Raw genomic sequence first — 23,445 nt, forward strand, 5'->3', positions numbered from 1 at the left:
TTGGCCTGGCTGCTGCTAACAGCGTTCCGTGTGTACCCATCTGGAGGCCATCAAGTACCTTTTAATTACCGCCTTATCTGGCTTCAACAGTTCTCCTTCTATTTATAACAATGCTTATTTTTTATCAAAATAATATATCTGCACACCCAACATTTGAAAGTTGAGGCATTCTAGAGGCCATTAAAGAGAACCTCTGACTCTAGTCTTTTCCTCCCAGCCTCTGAAACCCTCCATGTATATCTCACTCAGTTTTTGCTTCTGGCGATTAACTTAATAATATGTTTATATTGTGATTTCTTAATGACTCGACATTCGACATTTTGTGCTACCAACTTGAAAGATGAGGTTTTTACTCTTCTGCTGTACATCCTCCCAAGCATACGCATCTCTCTTCCATTCTGTCTTCTCAGGATACTGACATTGTAGTTCAAATCAAAATTTGGCTTAAGGCTCACAACCAAAATATTGTTTACAGCTGAGAAGTATTGTGTATTGTAATCGCATATCCTGGATTATAGAAATGTTACAATTTTTCCTGGATTTAATCATCGTCTCAGAGATTGCTTCATGTTCTTTGTGCTTGTCAGTTGTTTTTCTCTAATATCTTTAATATAGTTATATAACTCCTCCCAGTTTGATAGCTCTCATGGCTTTACATTGGCTCTCCATTCTACCATTCCTCCATTATCAATCAAGTTCTGCAAACTCTGGTTAGATGGTGTCACCTCCTTCATCCTGTTTTTAGTTGGCTCCATTTACAGAGTAAAGTTGACCATATATTGTCCTATACTATGCAAGTCACAATCTTGTCTCGATGTCTTTTCTTACCACCTTTGTTCTCACACGTGGGACTCTGCTGTCTCATGTAGTTTTCACCACAGTCTATTATATCCGTACATCCAAATTCAGATGAGTAAGGAATGACAGGAGCTTCACGAGTAAGGAGTGACAGGATTCTATGCCCATCCTCTTTTATCTTTAAGAATTTATCTGTTGAGAGTATTTTGTCCATTCTTTCTATGAACTTGTACTGGGGTACATTTTGGCACTTGGATTTACAGAATTTGAGTATCCTGTTGGGCACACTCACGATAAACCACATTCCCGTGTTGTGAGACTTCAAGGCACCAGTTGATCTTGTAGATGGAAGATGGTGTCCTCTGTCACGTTGGAAAAATATAGACAATATGTTTTATCCCAGAGTCCCTGGGCGAATGGACAGTCAGCCTTGGGAGTCATATATTCCTCCGCACAGGACAGAAAGCAATCCGATGGCCCCAGAGGAAACCATCATCCTTTGTATCTCCAGAGGGCTCACTGGAACGAGATGAACAATTTTCCTGTTAAAGAAAATAGCATGTTAAATTTCTCCTCTAGGCAAATGGAAGCATGGAAATTAGAAGCAGATTTATAAGTTGATCATTTGCCACCCAATGCTTATCTGAGACACCTGAAATTTGAGAAGAGTTAAGCCCAGTGAAAATCAAACACCAGCATCCATTGGTTTGCTTGGTGGTAGACTATATATATTCAGCTAATTCTGGGTAGTCAATACCATAGATAAGGACATTATTTGTTTTGCCATTCCAGGTGCAATTACACAGTTTACTGTGTGCAAAGTGCACTTCATAAACACGGCAAATCAATGCTAGTTATCAAAATCCATCCACAACTGACACCACATGAAAAAGGGCTTTGCAAAATGATCTTGAAAGCCAATCTACACAGCCAGCTCCACGCAGGTCAGCTTATTACTTGCTTCATCACACGGGCATCCCAGCAATCTTATTGATTCCTGTGGCCCTGGACATGCCATCACTCCTAATAGCATGTGTGATAAGCCATTACCACCATGCAGAATAGTCATTAGCCCAGACTGCAGCCATTGATTGCCTGAGTTGGCCCCAGGCTGGTAGGGCAAGTAGAGTTCTGATGGGGGCACATGCTCTCCAGGACAGATGTGAAGAACCTTTTTGTGTAGGGATCAAATCCATCTGCTGCTTGAGAGCAAGGTCTCTGTCTACTCTGTCGATCCACGGGTGAGGCATTGAATGGTCCGGCCAGCATGCTGATGAGCCTTGTGTTCGATGTTCATGAAGCGAGCTGTGCTAGAACAGAGTATTGACTTCATACAGATCATTAGTATTTTCTATTTGACATTTCTTCTGATTTGACCATTGCCATAAGATTGAATGAGATTCTCAATTAGTCCATGAAGTTTCCGTGCCATGTGTGTTGTGTTCTCCTCCTTGCCCTAGGAGAATGTGAGGTCTGAGTCTAGTTTCCCTTTATATAGCATGCTCGTTTTTGAGTTGATAGGGCAAATTCTCTATTCTAGTTACTCCAATTATATATACTAAACAGGGGTCTTTCAAGGGTGAAAGAAGAAATCTCTTTACCTTAAAATATGTGGCTAAGCCCAGTGCCCTTTAAGGAATTCAGATGGATGAAATCTGGACATTATAGCCGAACAGACTTGGAGAAGCAGATAGCTAGATGGTGGTAACCAAGGCAACAAGAAAAACCATGCAGAATTGACAGAGGAAGCACATGGCTGTGTGTGTGTGTGCACCATTAACAAAGAACTTTCACAAGCCTTATTCCATTTCTTCCTGTTAGGTAAGTGTTCAGTGACTTTGCAGTAGAGACTCAGGACGAAGGCCAGTGGCCATTCACTGCATCAGACACCTGCAGGGAGAGGAGCTGAGTCTGGGGGCCAAGAGAAAACTTCCTGTAAGTGAAAGTCCCCTTGTAGCAACACCTGATGCAGAGTCATGATGTGGGAGAGGACAGTGGCTGGCAGATTCCGGACCCCTCCACATGTGACCCAGGACAAGGTCTTCACTTCTCTATGCCTCTGTCACTTCATCTTCATCTGGGGAAAAAAAAATAGCACCCATTTGATAAGGAATCGTGAGAACTAATACATTTCAAAACCTTTAGAGTAATACTTGTGGTAGAATGTACCACGTAAGAGGGATGCCTTGTCCTGTTGGACACTGAGTAAAGCAGTTGTTGAATGAACAGTGTGGTAATAAGGTGTCTTTAGGTAAGGCCAAGGCTAATGTCATAGAGCCTGATACAGAATACAGGAAGATCATCTCAGAAGCCATAGTTGACTCATTTATCTTAGACCTCTGCACTTCCCAGTGAGGATGACCGGGAGGCATCTCTTCCTTTCCTGGCTTCTCATGGAGAAGAATTAGTAAATGATGTCTGACGAAAGGAAGGAAAGGAGGGAGGGAGGGAATGAGAAAGAAGGGGGAAAGGAGGACGTATCTGCCCTCTGTAGCTAGCTAGCTACAAGATTGCCTACAGCATCTTCCAACACCCTGGGAGGACGAAACATCTGCCCCATGTGGTGTCAGCACAGAAGTGCAAGAGAAACCCTAACTACCCCACATGTGAGCCGGAGGTCATCCAGCAGACCCTGGGCACGGGGTGGCTGGTGACAGGAGTGTTGCTTGATGTCTTCTTCCTGTTCTTAGGGATATTGAGTTTCAAGTTTGGTCTAAATTTTGACCACTCTTCAAACAAAAAAAACTTACTGATGTAGGCAGCATGTCTGTTTTTATAACCCTAGTCACAGCTTCCTCTGTGACATGATGTGAATTACCTGGGGTGGCTGAGTTAGGAGAGAATGGTGGCTTTGCTTCTAACTCTAGAAATGTTTCAAATGTGTGTGTGTGTGTGTGTGTTCATTTCCCTCCATTTTACCCTACTTATCTTTCTGGCTATTTCATGTGACAATTCTGAAAAACTCCAGATTGCATTCTAATCTACAGCATCTCCCAGCCCCGGGCTCAGGGTTGGTGTGGGGATATCGCTGCTCTGGGAAAGGTGGATATGTGAACTCCTCCTCCATGTCCCTCCCCAGCAGGTCCCCAGCAGGTCTTCCTTTACCCCTGCTCACAGAGCCGCTTCCAATTCACCCAGCATTGAAATGGGTGGGTAGAGAGATCAGAGCAGGAGGCCTTACTTGCATGGTGATGTCATGGGGTAACACTGGTGCTCCCCAGGACAATGGTTAAACCCAACCCTTGGCCCGTGGGGAGTCTTGTGGGCTGTCTGAAGAGGCTGCCCTCCTCCCAATGGCTAGGGTTTCTGCTGTGATTCGCTGAACCAGCGATGTCTGTCTTCCAACAGGTAGTTTAAGGTCCCTGTCTTTGTCTTGGGCCCCATACTCCCAGCCTTTCCACCTGCTCCTTCCTTACCCTTCCATACTGCGTGCTCAGCTGACAGACTAACTCCCTCAGGCAGCCGTTATCTGACTCAAGACTACACCTGCAGCTCTCTCTCCATGTGCTTTTCTTTCTGTCCCTTGGATCCACCAGCCTCTTCAGCCAGCCACTTCCCCTTGGGGGCAGCATTGTGACACAGCAGGCTAAGCCACCGCCTGCAGTGCTGGCATTCCATTTGACCACCAGTTTGAGTCCTGGCTGCTCCACTTCCAATCCAGCTCCCTGCTAATGTTGCTTGGAACATGGCCCAAGTATTTGGACCCCTGACACTCAACATGGGATTGCCGAGTCGAGTTCCAGGTTCCTGGCTTTGGCCTGGCCCAGCTCAGGCTGTTGTGGCCATTTGGAGAGTGAACCAGCAGATGAAAAAAATCTCTGTCTCTCCCTCTCTCTGCATAACTCTGCCTCTCAAATAAATAAATCTTTTATTTTATTTTATTTTATTTTATTTTATTTTATTTTATTTTTTGACAGGCAGAGTGGACAGTAAAAGAGAGACAGAGAGAAAGGTCTTCCTTTTGCTGTTTGTTCACAGTCCAATGGCCCGTGTGGCCGGCCCGCTGCGGCCGGCACATCACGCTGATCTGAGGCCAGGAGCCAGGTGCTTCTCCTGGTCTCCCATGGGGTGCAGGGCCCAAGCACTTTGGCCATCCTCCACTGCACTCCTGGGCCACAGCAGAGAGCTGGCCTGGAAGAGGGGCAACCGGGACAGAATCCAGTGCCCCGACCGGGACTAGAACCCAGTGTGCCAGCACTGCAGGCGGAGGATCAGCCTATTAAGCCACGGCGCCAGCCAAAATAAATAAATCTTTAAACTAAAATCTCACTGCATCATCCGCAGTGGAATCCTCAAAGCCCCTCTCATTAGGCAGGAGGTGGGCCAGCAACGATCTCTTTTGTTTTTTGTTTTGTTTTGTTTTGTTTTGTTTTGTTTTGTTTTTTTGACAGGCAGATTGGACAGTGAGAGAGACAGAGAGAAAGGTCCTCCTTTGCCGTTTGTTCACCCTCTAATGGCCGCTGCAGCCGGCGCGTTGTGGCCAGCACACCGCGCTGATCCGATGGCAGGAGCCAGGTGCTTCTCCTGGTCTCCCATGGGGTGCGGGGCCCAAGCACTTGGGCCATCCTCCACTGCACTCCCTGGCCACAGCAGAGAGCTGGCCTGGAAGAGGGGCAACTGGGACAGAATCCAGCACCGTGACCGGGACTAGAACCCGATGTGCCAGCGCCGCAAGTCGGAGGATTAGCCTATTGAGCCGCGGCGCCGGCCCAGCAACGATGTCTTGCCCTTTTTCTTTCTTACCCCTGTTTCACAGCCTGCCAGATGTTAGGAGAAACAGTGGTTAGAGCTGGAAGTTAGGAAAAACATTCTTACTGGCAGCATTGTGTCGCTTTTGTTTTTTTAATGCATGTGATATTTCATTTTTCACAATTGAGAAAAAAGGTGGAAAGAAGCTAAAGGACAATCCCGTTTTTCTGGGGGACACTAGCTTTCTTTCCAGAAGTGCACATCAGTTCACTTTCCTGACCCTTCATCAGTTCCCTGTCCCCTGCTCCCTCTGGCTCATGTGGCCTCAACCTGCCCTCTGCTCTGAGGGCCCCAGTATGTGCTGGTTCACCTCCCAGCTTGGAAACCTCTCTGTCTTAAGACCTGTTCTTTCAGGACCATTGGGCCAAATGATCAAAATGAAGCAATGCTTCCAAGTGGACTTGCACGGAGCCAACAGATTAGCTTCCCCAGTGGGAACTTTGGACCCTGGGCAACCAGCTGGATAAACATTTTATACTTGTGCTTTAGGGTTACTCTGAGCAGGGGTTGCAGTGAGTGGTCCTCATTTCTGTGACCCGGCCCAGGATTCCATCAACAAATCTCTGACTCTTCACGTGGCTTGTAGCATGCACCAGCAGTGTCATTGGTGTGAGCACACCCACGGAGGCTCTTCCGTCTCCTGCTTCTTCCCACTAACACTAGTGTTATCAAATGCATCCTCTCTCCCCTATCCCAAGCACCTTCTCATGCCTTGCTATGTACAACCAAGAATATCCTCCTGATGAGCTGCATGCTGCTTTGGCATTGTCAAGACTACTGACTTTCCTGAGATACAGCTCAGATGATTGCTATGTGTCGTTCTAGAGTTGTAATGTAAACACTTTCACTGAGACTGGAAGAGAATGTTCAAAATAAACAAATAACTCCACCAACCTACGTGCGCTGCTCCAGGAGGCAACAAGATCTTTTGGGACTGTAGAACCGAGGTGTGCCTTCTGCATTGCTGTCTCTGCACAGTTCAATGACACCCATCCTCGTAGTGTCTTCCTTTTTCGTCCAGCAGCCACTAGGCTGTTCCCTGATGTACAGGACACTCCATTACCACGTCCTGGAGAAGCCCTCCTCTCTCTCATAATGTGCTCCTTCTTGCTGTCTGTTCTCTTGTAGCTACCCCAGAAATCATCATTTAGAGTCTTTGGGTGCAATGTGCCTGTCTCTCAGTACTGGTACTGGGTCTGTTTGAACTCAGACCTCTTCCTCAGCCTTTCCATGTCCTGTCTATGTGGCTGTTTCCCAAACTGAGGTCAACAGGCTCTAAAAGGCTGATGGGAGATTTGGACACAGTAGGAAGGAGATGCCAAACACTGTTATTCCTCCTCCACCTCTTCCTTCTCCTTCTCTTCCCCTTTGCCTTGGGTGATGCTCCAGTATCGGCTCCCCTGTGAGGGCATCTCCTGGGGTCCCAGCCTCTACAAGGTGACCCTGGCTGCAGACTCTGATAATGCAGCTCCTCCCTGGGCCCTCGGCCAGGCTCAAGCTGCCCTCCTCAGCCCTTTTGGGCTTCTTAGCTCTTCTGACACCTGCGCTCAGCTCCAAGCAGCATCAGAACAGCACCTCCAAAGACGCTAGACCTGCTAGATCTAATGTGATCTCCTGTGTTGAAATCCCTCCACTTCAAAGAGAGTTTCCTATCTCTCTGTGGCCCTGGTGTGGATCTGTCTCCTTTATGAATTTCCAAAGTGTTGGGATCTGACAGAGTCCTGTGATGGGTGAGAGTGGAGTGGACAAAATCAAATGCACTCCCCTTGGTTTTCATCTTAGCTCTGACATTTCCAGCTGTGTTGTCCTGGTTAGCCTCTGTGTCAAATGGGCATAGTGAAATTCATCACCTTCGCTGCAGTGGCCTTTGGTGACCTCCCAGAACACAGCCTGGCACCTGCATCCCCCCACTACTTTCCATCCCCTGTCCTCTCCTGAAGTGGACATATCTGTTAAGGTGGGACTGCCTGCCCCCTGGAAGCATGTTTGTTATCCTACCAATGGAAATAATTACTCGAAAGAAATACTTTAGACTCAGTGACTAATTTTAAATATGTAGATCTTAACCTCCTACACTCTCACACCCACAGCAAGGCAATCAGAACGGTATCTTTGGACAAGTTGAACTTTGAGAGTCTTCAAGCCACTTGGAGGAGGCGGTCGCCTTGTCCATAGGGCAGCGTAAGGGCTCCATTAACTTGGTGGAGGCTCCGGTGCTGATGTGAAAAACGATCCCTTTCCCCCGACCCCAGGGGAAGGGGCTGGAATGCGTGGGGCTCAGATGTGTGGGAGTTAGTGTGGCCTGGGGTTCTTTTGTTTCCATTAACATTCTCTTCTGTATGTATTTTAGCCTTAATCAAATGCATGTGTTTGTGTTTTATTTGCACTTAGTTCATCAAAGTGTCCCCTATGATCTGAACTGTGCCATGAAGCCTTGAGTTCTTCAGTAAAACACTCATTAATACCTCTGGGAAACAGGAAGTTGCACTGAGTCAAATATAAATAAATCTGGCTCTCAGGGGTTCTGCCCCAGCCTGAGTCAGAGAAGAGACAGTGGCGTCTCAGCTCGTCTGAACCGTCTTCCCCTCTCAATCCGGGCTGGAGGGACAAAATCCCATCCCTCTGAACTGCTAGATGTCGTGAAAATGTTTCTGTCCTTTGTTCAAGACATGATCCAAAGTCAAGTGCACTTTTATAAAGCAAAGAGAGTTTCTTGATTATTGAGGTGGCTGAATAACTAAGGTCCTTCCTGATTTCTTTGCACAACCCTCTCCCCAGGACTGTGCAACCAGGCAGTACATGCCGGGAGCAGGAGAGAGGGAGAAAGCGGTGGAAACCCGAACCGCCTCAGTCAGGACGCGCTGCGAGGGGCGATTCACAGATTTCCGTCTTCGCCTGCTCCCCCCTTGCCGCTCACCCTCTCGCTGACTCTCCAGCTGCACATATGGAACCAATTATGAACAAAGCCCGATTGTTGTATATTTGGAATTTCCCACATCAACTTGATGCTTTTCTTTAACTGCCTCTTAATGTGTGTCTGCGTGGGATGGCGGTGCCGGTGCGCCCCCCACCTCCGAGGTTCTCCTCCCCCTGAGTGTCGTTTCCCGGGTTCATTTTCCAGCGCTGTGAAACTCCACTTCTTCCCCTCGGCCCCCACCCCCACTTCCTAGTAGATATGTTTGAATAAACAGAACTTTTCTTTTCCATCATTTTCAATAAACTAAGCACTGGCCTACGGAGAATAAATAAAAGATGTTTTCCCAAAACATGTGAGGAATATCAGGCAAAGACCAGAAAGCGCTGGATTGCTACAGAGCAAACGTCCATCCCTCATAAATCCCAGAGCGAAGAGAGGCAGCATGCGCAGAGAGATGTGTTAAAGAGAAGGAAATGGACACGCTTCCAATCCTGGAAGTTGCTGTCTTGTTTTTCCTTGCTGTTATTTTCTCTTCTATGAAAATGAGCTGACATGGGATGGAGGGGTGGCAGAGTAGAGGTGGGAGTGGTGGATGAACAATGTATCAGTTACAGAAGATTGCAGGGAAGTAAAATTTTTGATGGTTGGTCCCATCTGTCTGCAAAGGCTGTCTGATCTGGGCCGACACCGTGATTAGAAAATGAATGGCAAATGTGATGGATGATCCGAGCCGCGGCAGCCCTTTCAGAGCCTTGTAAAATCCAGCGTAACTTCTTCATGTTTACTGGCACACATAAAAATAAATGTTCTTGAACACAAACATTTAAATGAGGAGGTGCCACATGCAAATCTGTTATATTTGATGGGATTCATCTGAGCCGTGTGATTCAGCTTTTCCTTCTCTCTAGCACACTTTCTCTTGGTGGACTACACTCACATAATTAATGAGACACAGACATTTATTTTCTGCAAGTTAGGAGGAAGGAGGGGAAAGGAGATACGCGTGGTCGACAACACCGATTTATGACTGCAAAGGGGGATTCCCTAAGTCCCTTATGTGTGTGTGTGTCGCTCATCTCCAAATATTTTTGCTGTGTGCAGGAGAGGGTGAAGTCAGAATGTAGGATTTCACATTAATCTCCGCTCCAGATGGTGGTAGTCCAAACAGTCTTTTTAAGGTGAGCATGTGACGTACTGTACAGCCCAGGGGCTCGGGAGTCACGTGATGGAATGACTAGTACGGCTGATAGGGCTCTGCTTCGACAACTGACCTGGTTAGCATCTGCAGCCACGAGAGAAGCAAAGTTGACATTTCTGGATCACTCTCCCCAGGAGCGTCACTGGCCCGCTTTGGGGACATTGCTGTCTCGCCGAGCCCGCGCCCAGGGACAGCCAGAAGGAAGCCAAAGATGCTGCTTCATGCACAGTGAAGTTGCAAGACTTGGACTCTCGCTTTCTGTCCGTCCCCCCACCTCCTCACAAACCGCATCTTGACTCATATGGTCAAAAGAAAAACGCTTTCTGTTATTTGATATTTGAGAAACTTCGAGGAGACCATAACTTAGTTTGAGGAAGCCTCCATCTCTCCCTTTGATTCGAGCGTGCACACACACATTCTCTCTCTCTCTCTCTCTCTCTCTTGCTCTCTCTCTCTCTCTCACACACACACACGCACAGCACGCTGCACCATGGTGGTTCAGGCTGCAGTGGCTCCGAATAGATCCCAGAGACTTTTACTGAAAATACCTTATGGATCCCTGAGAAGGCGCAGCGTGGAGAGGGTAAGCTACGTGGCGGGCTGTTCGTCTTTCACCGAGCAGTCGCTGCAGATAAAGGGAGACGTTTGTTTGCGTTGTCCACAGCAGTACTTCTGTTCCCAGCATTTTCCTGAACAACTCCAGTTGCCGGGGCTGTCAGATCCCATGTCAGCTGTCATTTATTTTTCTTAACAGATAATGATGAGAAATTGAGACAGAAAATTTCGTCTGCTCTGGATGCTGGGCAGGAGAGCGGTGGGGAGCGTTCTTAGAAGAAATACGACGGTGTGTATGTGTGTAGGGGGGTTAGAGTGAGGATGACCCGCTGGAATGGGTAGGAAAGATAAGGGTGCTTGCTGGGGAAGTCAAAGCTGTAAAACTTGCTACCTTCTCTGTTTATTGACACATCCCCATGTGTGCAGCGGGGCTGCTGATTTCTTCTGCTGGGTGACAGTGTCTGAAAAAGAGGTGACAAGGACACCCAGGAGCTTCAAAGTGTTGATAGATTAAATCATGCAGCCGGTGGATTAAAAGCCCCTCTGGTTGTGTGTGTGTGTGTGTGTGTGTGTGTGTGTTTCCTTTCAAATACATTGCTGTCATCTGGCGTGGGATTGTTTGTTTTTAATACTATGGATTTTTGCTCAAAATTGCTCCGTTAATTTCCCGAAAGCGTGCTTACTCTATGATAGCCCCTGGTGGAACATAGCCTGTGCAGTAATAGTAAGGATTTGCCCTTCCCTGGAGTGGCAGACGTGGTTGGGGGGATGAGAATCGCTACTGCAGAGCTGTGTGGCATCAGCATGTTAGGCTCAACATGTGGGAGCGGCGCCTGCAGCACCCAGGATGGGCTGATTCTAAGCGGCTTAGAGACCCCCCAGCTTCTCTCTGACTCATGGCAGGCCCCTCTGTGAGCCATCAGTGTCCACATAGCCATCTTCATTAAGGTGTAGCCCCAGACCTAATAATAAAGCAGACAGCATCACCAAAAATACTCTTGATTATTAAGCAACATGCCCCCGTCTTGGAAAGGAGCACAGGGTTTAAGTCAAGTGATTTTTTTTTTCTGGTCTGTAGACTTACTACTCGGTGACTTTCTTGTTTCAAAAAAAAAAAAAAAAAAAAAAAAACCTGTTTAAGCGTTTAAAAGTATGAGAGGCTGTCTAGATATCCCACCAGTGCTGACTTCCTGACTTGCTCAGTTACATTTTTTTTTCCTATCTTTTGAATGAATGAAAAAAAAACTTCACTTCCTGTTCTGGCTGTGTGTGAGTCTTTATTTGGACACGTATTTCTTATGCTAAATACCAGCGTCATCAACTAATATGCATTGAATGTTTGCTTAGTGCTGTCTTTGATACCATTAGGTTTGGCGCGAAGGACTACCCATTATGGTAAAACTTAGAGATTGGTCAAGTACATAGTGAATGCGCTTGTAGGGTCTAGTGAGAGCTCACGGGTCTGTGTGGTAACAAAGTTTATGTAGTATGTTGTGTTATCAAGATATCTATTCACATGAACTGACAGCCCTAGGGTGGTTCAACAGGTCAGTATTGAGGCGATGCTTATCCCGCAGAGAGATGCAGAAAAAAATGTATAGTCCCCTGCTAGCTCCTGTTTATACCATTAGAATCTCCAGGTGGGTGTTCAATAAATCATGTATGTTTACTTAAGTCCAGATGTGTGCAGTTACAAGACTCTTATTCATCCTTTACCAATTTAAGAAAAAATGACAATATGGGAAAATAGCGTTCCGTATAGCTCATGTCTGCTATTGTGTGTGTCTTTCATATTCATAGGGCTTTCAAAAAGTTTGTGAAAAATGGCCTTAGGAGAAAATAATGCCCATTTTCTGTGGTCTTTTTTAAGTGCCCTCATCCATTATGGCCCTTTTGCTTCCCTTCTGCACTCCCCACTGCTACGTGGGCTTTGGGGCCTAGGAGTCTGAAAGTCTCGGGGCCTCTTGGTGCACATCTTTGGAGCACTGGGCTTCCTTATTAAAGTGCCGCCTCGCCTTCTTCCGCAATGAGGGCGAAACGAACTGGCATGTCTGAGGGCCCATCCATGTCAGTCCAGGGTGGTTCTGGGACAGCTCTGAGAGTCAGTCCTATATTTATAGGAGAGGATGGCAAGCAATGTGAGAGGCAGCAGCTGCCTTTAAAGCAGACCCGAGAACCAGCCCTCTTTCCTTGGGCATCCCTGAATTAAACGCAACAACAGGTTTGTCAGCTATGTGAGCAGATATTGGAGTGAGCTTCTGTTGTCTCACAATACCTAAAAATGGGAAGGTCACATGTTTCTAGAACACGTGTACATCAGTGCTAATGAGACAAAGCATGGGGCTATTACCTTTGTGTTTCTACGAATACGGAGGTGAAGGCACAGAGAGCTTTAATTTGCTCAGAGACATAGAGTCAATGACCTGGATCCAGAGACCTGGTGTCTTGTGACCCTGCTGTTAGATCGTGTTTTATGACCTGTGCTGTCTAGTGGAGGTATGACGTGGCAGCCTGGTCCCAAAGAAAAGGTTATCACCAACTGGTCACCAGGACTTAGCACGAAAGGACAAATCAGTCTGCAATGCTGGTATTACGGATAATAACCTGATTTCTAGGGCACTGATGTTATGTCCCCTTAGGAGTCCAGGGTTCACCAACTGCTTCTGTTTTCCCACAGCCGAGAAGTTGAGTGGAAAGAAAGAACTGTGACGTTTTAGACATCTATCAAACTTGATTAAGGAAGCATTCTCTCAGCCTGGGAGCCCAGGCTTAGCTCTTAGAGTATTTTTAACTTTTTATTCATTGATTCATTCATTTAGAGGCAGAGAGAGACACAGAGAGAGATCGTCTATCCATTCATGCACTCCCCAAATGCCTTCAACAACTGGGGTTGGGCCAGGTCAAAGCCAGGAGCCCAGACTTCAATCCAGGTCTCCCATGTGGGTAGCAGAAACCCACCCTCTTGAGCCATCACCTGCTGCCTCCCAGGGTGCCAGTTAGCAGAAAGCTGGAACGCAGGAGCCGAAGTGCAGCTGGATCCCAGGTAGTGCGTTAACCACCAGGGCAAATGTCTGCTCACGTGTTCCTATTTTTGCCGTGAGCTCATCACTGTGCTAGGCAGGGTAGGAAAAAAAAAACAAACAGGAAAGAAACATGAAAATGCCATGCTTGGTGTGTTGGGCGAAATTAGGCATACAGAGTTAACATAAACGAAGCAATTAGAGGGCAGTATAACATGTGCTAGAACCGAGCTAAAAAATAAATATAAATACAATGTAGGTGCAACAGGAAGCACAAGGTGCGTGGAAGGGGCGGGGCTTGGAGTCTTGCTGTCTGAAGAACGGACAGCTTCGCTGCTAATGTCTAGACCTGGGAGAGTGATTCAGGCCTTCTCAGCTGCACTTTGTTCATCTGCCCACCCCTGGAGGCTGCTTGGTAAAGAGTAGTAAGAACACATGGAAGATCCTAACCTCACACCTGTGCCTGGCCAGAGACGAGGGGATGATGACCCTAATCCTGTTTTCTGATGCTTCCATCCCGTGTGGGCTGCTTGCACTCTTACTCACTGATGGCACTTTGTACACTGAGACACACCTCTCTCTCCTCTGGAGAGGGCTTTGAGCACATTCAACTGATAAAGCCAGGACCAGCAGTAGCTCCGGGTGGTGACTTCCCTCGCACTCCCAGTGTCGCCTAAGTAAGGTGGCAAGCGCAGTGTTTCAAGTTCATTGCCTACAAAGGCTAAGTAACTCAACTTACTCAAGCCTGGATACATTCGTGTGGTCCTTCCTGCTAAAATCATCCAATTCCTGAGGTAAAATAAAGATGACCTTCATGGGAAGTGCTAATACATGTAAGGACAGTGCATATATTTGAATTGGAGGAAGAGAAAATTCAGGACGTTTCTGCTTGGGAGCTTGACTTGGAGTGGGGAATGCTTGTATTCAAGTACTGTAACTCCACAACATGACAAAATGGTTTTATGTTGGAAGTTACCCTTGTAGATCCAACGTGGGCTTTTCTTTTATGTGACACACCGTGTTGTATTGGTTTGTGTTCATGTATTGGGGTGAAATCTACCAGGCCAAAGTCTGAATGCTGTGCTCCAGAAAGTGAGAGGTGCGTGTTTCTCACACCATGAGCTGCCATCCCACGAGGACTCTGAGCCATTCGGGTAGGGTAGGCACCCACTAGGGGGCTGTACCTGTTGTCACTCAGCTCTAGGATCTTCTTCTGAGCAGGTGCACAGCTTCCTGCCTTTATCAAGGATACTTGTCTCCCCATCGACTTGTCCCCTCTAACTCCTGGATGCACAGCCCTTAGGAAGAAGTACACTTCTCTGTTCTCTTGACTGTCTCCACACCGCGAACCCAGTTATGTTCTGCAAGGAATTTGTCATCTCCACCTGCAACCATGCTCCTCCCCCAACACCCCCAAAGAACTCAGCTGCCAAAGCAGTGCCCTGGCATCTTCAGGTGGCTCCCTTCCCATGGTTTCCATCACGCAGGCATCCCCCTGCGCCCTCACTTCCATCTCTGCAATGTTCATCCCAGTCTGCTGCTCCTCCATATTCTCGGGTTCAGGCCACCGTCTTCTTTCGCCTGTGTATTGTCTGCCAATTTGGTTGCCCTGCAGTCTGTGCTCCGTGCCCCAGTCACCATAGGAATGAACTTGTTGCTTGTTTGCTTAAAACCCTTAGATGGTTCCCTGCCTGAGGATAGGTACAAATGCCCAAATGTAATCCCAGGGCACTTCTTACACAGGACTGTGCTAACACCTCCAGCTGCATCTCTTCCACACTCTGTCCTCGATATGCCATCCTCCTGCTCTATCCTCGATATGCCATACCCCACCTCCACAGTGCCTTCTCTGTCCTCAGGGCCTTTGCATGTACTGTGGCCTGCCAAGCACACACACTGCCTCCTCCCTTCCTGAACTTCCCACTCACATCCTTCAGCCTAAAGGTAATGTTCCATGGGAAGACAGCCCCTCTCCTCCCAAGTCAGAATAAGTGATCCTCTCACTGGCTCCCATAGCACTCTGTATTGCCCTACCGTTAGCAGAAGTCACCCCACATCTAAGCCACCATCTGAATCCTTGTGTTTCCATCACGTAACCCTCCATATGATACGTTCCTTGGGGACCGAGACATGTTCTCGGTCCCCGGTTCATAACAGGAGTGCAGTAAATATTTGCTGGATGAGAGGATGAATGCAATCTGGAAATTCTATCATAAACTTCCTCAGTGAGACAATTGGGAAGAGGTTCAGCGTTGAGACATAAACAGGAACAGATTTAGTTCCCATGCTAACTTACCACAAACTCCATCATTGCTGGTGAAAAATATGTTCCCTCTTACATGTTAATGTAACTACAAAATGAATGCTCTCCTCTTATTTATTCTGAATTCTAAGACCATGCCACTTTAAGTGTGAATAACCAACCAGACTCAAATTATATGTCTCTTCACAAAGCAGCGTAAATTTGACGGTTTTATTGGAGCGGAGTCGGGAAATAGAATACGAAAGCATTCTCTTTTACTACAATTATTCGAATATTTTTAGGTGAAAAGATTCTTTTTTTGTCTTGGAAAGACTTAAATGGTGTGATATTTCTGGCGCGGTATTTTTAACACAGCATAAATTAAACCTCTTTGCACCCCCATCATTCATTATTGGATGTGTTATTCCAGGTTGACGAATTGCCCGTCTATTATTTTGCAAACCATTACATTATCACAGCTGCTAAGCTGCATAACTTAAGGATTCAGAATACAACAGGGTCTCTGTAGTCAAGTTGTGTGGTGCTTACGTTCTGAATGTGCTCATGCAGGGAAGTGTGAGGCATTTCCAGAAACATATCCAGAGACGGCTTTGAGTGGATATTTATTACCATTGAACGCAGACAGCCAAGAGCTGTTCAGACAGATCACATATTATTATCCAGCTTGTTCATCCCGTGTAAGGGTTTGTTCGTTCTATAAATATCCACCTCTCTGCAGAAGAACCTGGAGTCTAATTCTCTGGTTCACAGAACGTCTTGAAAGCCGTTTTCCCCAGGTTGATTAGTCCCATGCAATGTTAAGCAAACCAAACAAAGTGAACCAATATTAATTTTAATTCTCACAGCAGGTTGCATCACATTAAACCAATGCTTTCTCATCTTGGTCAGAATGAGATTGCATATTGGCTCAATGTTGGAGATGACAGGCTGTCCCTACTGGTACCCTTCCAGGATTTTCATTCTTCAAGCTGGTGTGGGAAGGAGGATTGAATAGCTCCATCCAACTGGTCAGGGAGTCCCTGGAACTTCAATGTCATATGCAAAATGGCAGCTCTCAGGCTAAGCATGAACTTAGGTCATGGTTCCCCACTTTGGACTACTCATCCCAAGTCCTGACTCCTTCTTGGGACTTAAGTTAAATGCCATGACATGGGACAGGCGTGTAACCTAGCAGTTAAGATGCCTGAATCCCATGTCAGAGTACCTGGTTTGGTTCCCAGATCCAGCTCCTGACTCCAGCTCCCTGTTAATGCAGACCATGAGAGACAGCTCAAATAATTGGGCTTGTGCTACCCATGTGGAAAACCTGGATAGAGTTCCTGGCTCCTGGTTTCAGCCCTAAGCCTAACTACAACCATTGCAGTCATTTGGAGAGTAAGGCAAAAGATAGTAATGATTTCTCTCTCTCTGAAGTTAAAAAAAATAAAAATTTATACAAATTTCTGGACTTGTCATGAAGTGGTGCCTTTAACCCTTGGCTTCACCTTGGAAATGCCTGAGAAGACACCCCCAGAGCAGTGTCTATCAGAATCTGCAGGGTTGGGATCCAGGGGTCAGCATTTAAGCCCTAGGTGATTGGTGTACCACCACCGTTGCCAACAACAGCTGCAAGGTAATATATATATGCTTGCCAAGACAGGGCTTGTGAACAAGGTGCGAAATGAAGAAAATTAGCTAATTCCTGTGCTTCCTGGTGCCTTCACATCGAAAGAAAAAAGAAAGGGGTTGACTTGGCTGCATTTTTTGATCTGCAGGGTCATTTTTTTTAAGATTTACTTATTAACGGGGCCAGTACTTGGCATAGCAGGTTGTACTGCTGCCTGTGGTGCCGGCATCTCATGTGGGTGCTGCTCTGAGTCCTGGCTACTCCACTTCCAGTGCAGCTGCCTGCTAATGTCTTTAGAAAACATAGGAGCTGATGACCTAAGTACTTGGGCCCTTGTCAGCTACGTGGGAGAGTGGGAAGGAGTCCCAGGCTCCTAGCTTTAGTGTACCCCAGGTCTGGCCAGTGAGGCCACATGGGGAGTAAACCAACAGATAAAGATCTCTCTCTGTCTCTCTCTCTTTCTGCCTGTCAAATAAATCAGTAAATCTGTTTAAGATTTATTTTATTTAACTTATGCATTTTATTTATCTAATGTGCTGTGTTATGGAATACTTGTATCACAGGCTGCAGGTTAACCCACTATGCCACAAATACCAGCCTGTAAGAGGGTTGTTTTTCATGGGAGGAAACAATAACCATTTAAGCTCCTTGAAAGTTGGATCCTGGGACATTGTATGCAATGCCCAGTAGATCGAGGCCACTCCATGGATCGTGACAGAGTCATTAGCATCATGCAAGCTACTTCCAGATAATTTAAGCTCAACAGCACCCAATTCAGCTACTTCTCCATACTTCTTTTCTCTGTAGTGTAGACAGCATGGGTATATTTCAGTCCACCATATTGTTTGCAAAATCAATCATGTGTTCTCAGAACACTTTCTATAAGAGTTTTGCTCTGTCATAGTGAATAATATCCACCTCTGTGATGTAAGAGCTCCTTTGAGCACACAGTTGAAAGCAGCCCGTTCTTACGTGTGTCGATTCATCTGTGAACCTTCGAGAACAATACTATGTATGTGAAACAATACAGATTACAGACCTTCATTCTGTAATCTGGGAGTGGATAAACCACATCTGTGGCTTTTTTATTTTTATTCTTTTTGTGGCTTCACTTACTGGTCACTCAATAGGTAACTTCTTCAAAGGATATGGTCAGTGTTTCTGCTAAGCCCCAAGGTCTTAAACAGCATCTGGCATCTAGATAGGATAAATAAATGTTCTTTGAATTAATGTTAAATAGATGAGTAAGAAGAATGCCTTCATGGCCATAAACTCAAATGTTTACTGACACAGAATTGGCAGAATTACAGAGAGGCAGAGGCACACAGCGGCAGACAGCGAGGTCTTCCATCCTCTCTTTCATTCCCCAGATGGCCACAACAGCCAGAGCTGGAGCTTCTTCAGGGTCTCCCACATGGGTGCAGGGACCCAAAGACTTGGACCATCCTCTGCTGCTTCCCCAGGCACATCAGCAGGGAGCTGGATGGGAAGTGGAGCAGCCAGAACTCGAACCCGCGCCCACATGGGTTGCTGGTACTGCAAGCATCGGTTTTACCCACTGTGCCACAGTGTTGGCCCCATCCTGCCTTTCTAATGCAGATGGATATTGTTCTCATTGTGGGTCTTAACGAAGTGACTTCCTTTACTAGGTTTTCTTATTAGTGAACTTGATGGTGTAAAACTTCTTAAAATCCTGCTGTGTGTGTAACACCTTTGAGTGTGCAGGCACTGTTTCTCCTTCCCCATCAGAACCCATGTGTGGAGAGCTGAAGACAGTCTGTAATATGCTCTGATCTTTTTCCTTTATCGCTTTCTTGACTTTTCTCAAAAATGCAGAGGTCATAATTCCCCATGGATAGAGTCCACCCAAGTGGCCCCTGAAACCTTTCTGTTGGAATATTAATTATGAAAGCCAATAATACTTGAAGGATATTGATCATTGCTGGAAAATATGTCCTTGTCCAACCAAAAAAAATCAATGTCAGAACACAAATATGCCTGAGATTGTAGTTCCTATGATCCAAAGCCTTATTTATTAACTCCAAAGTTTTTTTTTTCAAGATTTTATTTATTTGAGAGAGAGAATTAAAAGAGAGAGGGAGAGACAGAAAGAGAGCAGTCAGGACTTGAACCAATACCAAATGGGATGTCCGCACCACAAGTGGAGGCTTTGCTCACTAAGCCACAACACCAGCTTCTAACTCCACAGACTTTTAATTTAGTACCTACTACATGCCCAACAGTGTTTAAGGCACAAGCCATACAGCAAAGAGTGTACTTCCATGACTAGATCATGGCTTAAGTTCTAATAAGGTCTCTAAAGAAAAACAAAGTAAAGTATGAGGGGTGGAGTGTGCTGTGTTTTTATATGAGGTGGCTCTCTGTTAAGATGACATGCGGGGGGGTGGGCAGAGCCGTGGTGTACTAGCTTAATCCTCCATCTGCGATGCCGCCATCCCATATGGGCTCCGGTTCTAGTCCTGGCTTCTCGTCTTCCAATCCAGCTGTGGCCTGGGAAAGCAGTAGAAGATGGCCCAAGTCCTTGGGCCCCTGCATGGGAAACCAGGAAGAAGCACCTGGCTCCTGGCTTCGGATCGGTGAACCAATGGAAGGAAGACCTTTCTCTCTGACTCTCTCTCCCTGTCTATACCTCTCAAATAAATAAATAAAATCTTAAAAAAAAAAGATGACATTGGAGGAGAAACATGAAGGGAGCGAGCCAGGCAGCCAGGTGGGGATGGAACAGGGCAGGCAGAGGAGACCGCCAGTACAAAGGTACAATGCAGTGCAGGAGTGGACTTGATGTACTCATGTGGGGAACAGCAGGCAGATGCTGGTGCAGTATGAAGAGTGGAGGAAGAGGCCTTGAGAAGGATGGGGAAGTTTTAGAAGCTCAGGTGACAAGGGTCATGTAAGGGCCTTTAGGGGTTGTGTTCTGATACAGACAGACAAGGATCAGTGGGTTTGAGGCTGAGGAATGACGTTAGCTGATGCCCATAGCTACTGTGTCAAAGAGCAAATAAGGGAGAAAGCAGGATGACTCATTAGCTCATGAGTGGAAGTATCTTGATGAGGAATGAGGGTGGTTTAGGCGCAATGACACCTTGGACGTGGTGCGAATGGAGGAAGGGAATGGATTGTGGATCTATCTAGAAGGAACAGCCAACAGGATTTGCTGATGGACTGGATGTAGAGTGAGAGAATAAAGGAATCAAGAATGGTGTTGGGGTCTGGCACTGTAGCGTAGTAGGCTAAGCCTCTGCCTGTGGTGCAGGCATCCCATATGCGCGTAGGTTCAAATCCCGGCTGCTCCTCTTCCAATCCAGCTCTGTACTATGGCCTGGGAGAGCAGTGGAACAGGCCCAAGTGCTTCCAGGAGGAAGATCTGGAAGAAGCTTTCTGGCTCCTGGCATTGGATCCACCCAGCTCCGGCCTTTGCAGCCATTTGGGGAGTGAACCAGTGGATGGAATACCTTTCTCTCTCTCTCTCTCTCTCTCTCTCTCTCTCTCTCTCTCTCTCTCTCTGTGACTCTATTGCTCAAACAAATAAATTTTTTAAAAAAAGGCATGAACACTGAGAACTTGGCAGCCACTGCAGGAAGATTCCATTGATGATGACTGCCTGGGACATTATGAGGTCTATTTCAGATGCATTAAACTTGAAATAACAAGTAAAAATGCAAAGATGATGCTTAGTAGGACGTGAAACTCTTCAATTTTGTCTTTAGGTGCAAGTTCTGGACAGGATGGGTGTTTGCAGGGGTGTGTGGAGCTGGCTTGTACAGGATTCTGTGCTTCTCTGTCCATCTCTACATTCAGTGATGGTGCATGGGTGACTGGAAATGGGTGATAGAGGGAGAATTTCCACCATGGCAATTGACAACTATACAAAAAAGTCATGGCTTTTTCCCCTGAAGAGAGTTGATAGCTGAACATTTGCCAGTACACCCCTGGAGGATGGTTCAGAGCCACGGGTCTAGATGACGGTTCCTAGGGAATATATGCAGATGGACACAAGCACGTGTCGGAGGACTGGACCCTGGGCCGCTCCCAAGCTCAGAGGTCAGTTCCAGGAGGAACCAGCAAAGGAGACTAACATGGAGCAACCAGGGAAGTGGAAAGAGGGTGGAAGAGAAGTGGAAAGAGGGTCAGGAGGCAACTGACAGTCGACAGGCATCAGGTTCAACTGGCTGTTTCTAGAAACAGAGATGCAGGGGCTCCTCCCCAGCTGTGCTGAGTCTGATTCTCAGGGTCACACAGCAAAGGCGAAAACTCAGAATGCAGCTTTGCAGGAAAATCAGCACCTGTAGGGTCCCGGAAAAAGACCCACCTTGGGACTGGGGAAATAATGCAGTGAGGAAAGGAGAGAAGCTCTCAGCACAGGTTTTACTCACTCTAAGTTCGGTCATAGAGCAACCTGAGACCCTGATGGGGACTAAGGCTATGCCAGCCAAGGCCTGGAGATAACCTTCCTCCTCATATCACCATAGAAACATGATCCCCATTGTAAAACCTGCTAGAACCACTCTCAGAAAATAGGCGTTTCAGTGGTGCCTTAGGGCTGGTCAGAACCTCTCTCAGCCCCCACCCCCAAATCTGAGCAAGTACGATAATGAAAGGCAGATTTCAATATTCAGTATCTTACTTCAGTCATCTGTGTCAAAAACCAGCACTCCACCCCTACGTCTTAGCTTTCTACGACCTGTCTGAAGCCAACCCTCTTTTGTTTGGTCTTGCTTTTGAAAAATGACTTGATGTAATCATGTATCAGGGCTTCATAATCCAGCTTAGTCCCAGAGTATATTTAGAATGTCTAATTTGGGCTTGAGCCAGCCAGCAAATGTTCAAAATGAGCAAGTCCTAATTTATATTCTGCATTTGGGGATTTAGACTTATTCTGTAGAGGCAAGTGGATTTGAATTGAACTGGAAGAAATCACGTCTTTGGTATTGGCTGTGTTTCGTTGGGTCTTCACAGAGGTCTTGTAAAAGGAAATCCTACTCTTATCTGCCAGTCGTGCTGAGGGAGAGTCAGGGCCAGCACCTGTCCTCTGCACAGATTCCTTCTATAACAGGTTTTCTATTTAGGGGTCACCCAGCGATAGTGTGCGTGGTTCTCCTTCCCCCAGCCCCTTCCTTTTTCTTTCTGGGTAATAAGGTACCTCTAGTATATCAAACTTGGATCAGTGAAGGAAACGTTTTGAATGCCGACAGTGTTGAGCGTTCCTGTTTTGTCTCTGTGCCCGGGTGTTGATGAGCGCAGTCATTGCTGCTCCAAGAGCGCTCTTTGTCTGCAGCTGCAGTAGCAACCTTAGCTTTGCATGGCCACATCCAGCCACGTAGGCCGTAATGCAGTTGCCAGGTTCTGGAATCCTTTTAGTTAGGATGTAAGCCCAGTGTGCTGTGGGGTGCAGGTTTGTTGTCCCCTCAAAATTCAAGTCTTGACATCCTAACTTCCAAGGTGATGGTACTAGGAGGTCGAACGCTTTGGAGGTGATTGGGCCATGAGGGCAGAGCCCACCTGAATGGGTCCCAGAGAGTTAACAAGCCCCTTCCCCCGTGTCAGCACACAGCAAGAAGATGCCAAAAACGATCCCCACCAGGTACTGAATTTGCCTTGGTCTTAAACTTCCTGGCCTTCCAAATTGGGAGCAATAAATTCTACTGTTTGTCAGTTACCAAGCACAGGGCTTTTCATTACAGCATCTGGGACAAACCATGAGCAGAGAGGAGAGGATAGGAGAAGGATCCCTATCACCCTTCTAGGCCCCAGGCTTCGGGTTTCCAAGTAGCAGAGAATTCAGGGAGAGGAGCCACTTCCAAAGGCTCCTCTGGAAACGTACAAGGGCACTGATTGATTTGAAACCAGCACAGCGTGATCGCTAGGCTAACGCCAGTGTGCTGGGTGGCTTCATCTCCTGAGGACAGGCTTGCAAGCCGTGTGCCATCCATTCAGAGCTACTTCTCAGGAGGTGGGGAACTATACGCAGAGCCTCTGGCATTTGGCTCCACCACAGACTCCCTTTGGTGAGCATGCTAGTTGTCCGTTCTTGCCGACAGAATCCCTGGACATGTATTCTTTGTTCTCTTCTGGACAAAATTGGACCAGCATGCCCAGTAGCATACAAAACTTCTTGAAGACTCTGTGATTCCCCTCTTTGTTCGCTGTAGTTGTCCTGTAGGATGGAGCACCATATGAACATCATAAACTCAGATGCCTACTATAGCAAAGGAGGTAAAAAGGGGGTAGAAAAATCGTACCAGAGAACTTGCGCCTTAGCCAAATCAACTTCGGCCCAGCTTTGCTACTTGTAGCCGGTGGTCCTAGACCTTCTAATTT

At 46.7% G+C, this 23,445-nt stretch overlaps 1 protein-coding gene across 5 annotated transcripts in view; it reads left to right on the forward strand.

The window, feature by feature from the left end:
- Positions 1–23,445, forward strand: part of FRMD4A (FERM domain containing 4A) — a 644,478-nt gene that overhangs the window by 295,542 nt on the left and 325,491 nt on the right. For 3 of the 5 annotated variants that reach the window (XM_008268105.5, XM_008268103.5, XM_008268108.5), the window contains exon 1: positions 9,709–10,245. The exons of the other annotated variants lie outside the window; for them this stretch is intronic. In XM_008268105.5, coding sequence (XP_008266327.2) covers positions 10,153–10,245 — 93 coding nt within the window. In that variant the 5' untranslated portion in view covers positions 9,709–10,152. Of the gene's footprint in view, positions 1–9,708; positions 10,246–23,445 lie in introns of those variants that run through there. 5 annotated transcript variants of the gene reach the window in all.

The sequence above is a fragment of the Oryctolagus cuniculus genome, chromosome 13 (assembly GCF_051225735.1).
Source record: "Oryctolagus cuniculus isolate XC-2025 breed Fujian yellow rabbit chromosome 13, ASM5122573v1, whole genome shotgun sequence".
NCBI classification, from domain to species: domain Eukaryota; kingdom Metazoa; phylum Chordata; class Mammalia; order Lagomorpha; family Leporidae; genus Oryctolagus; species Oryctolagus cuniculus.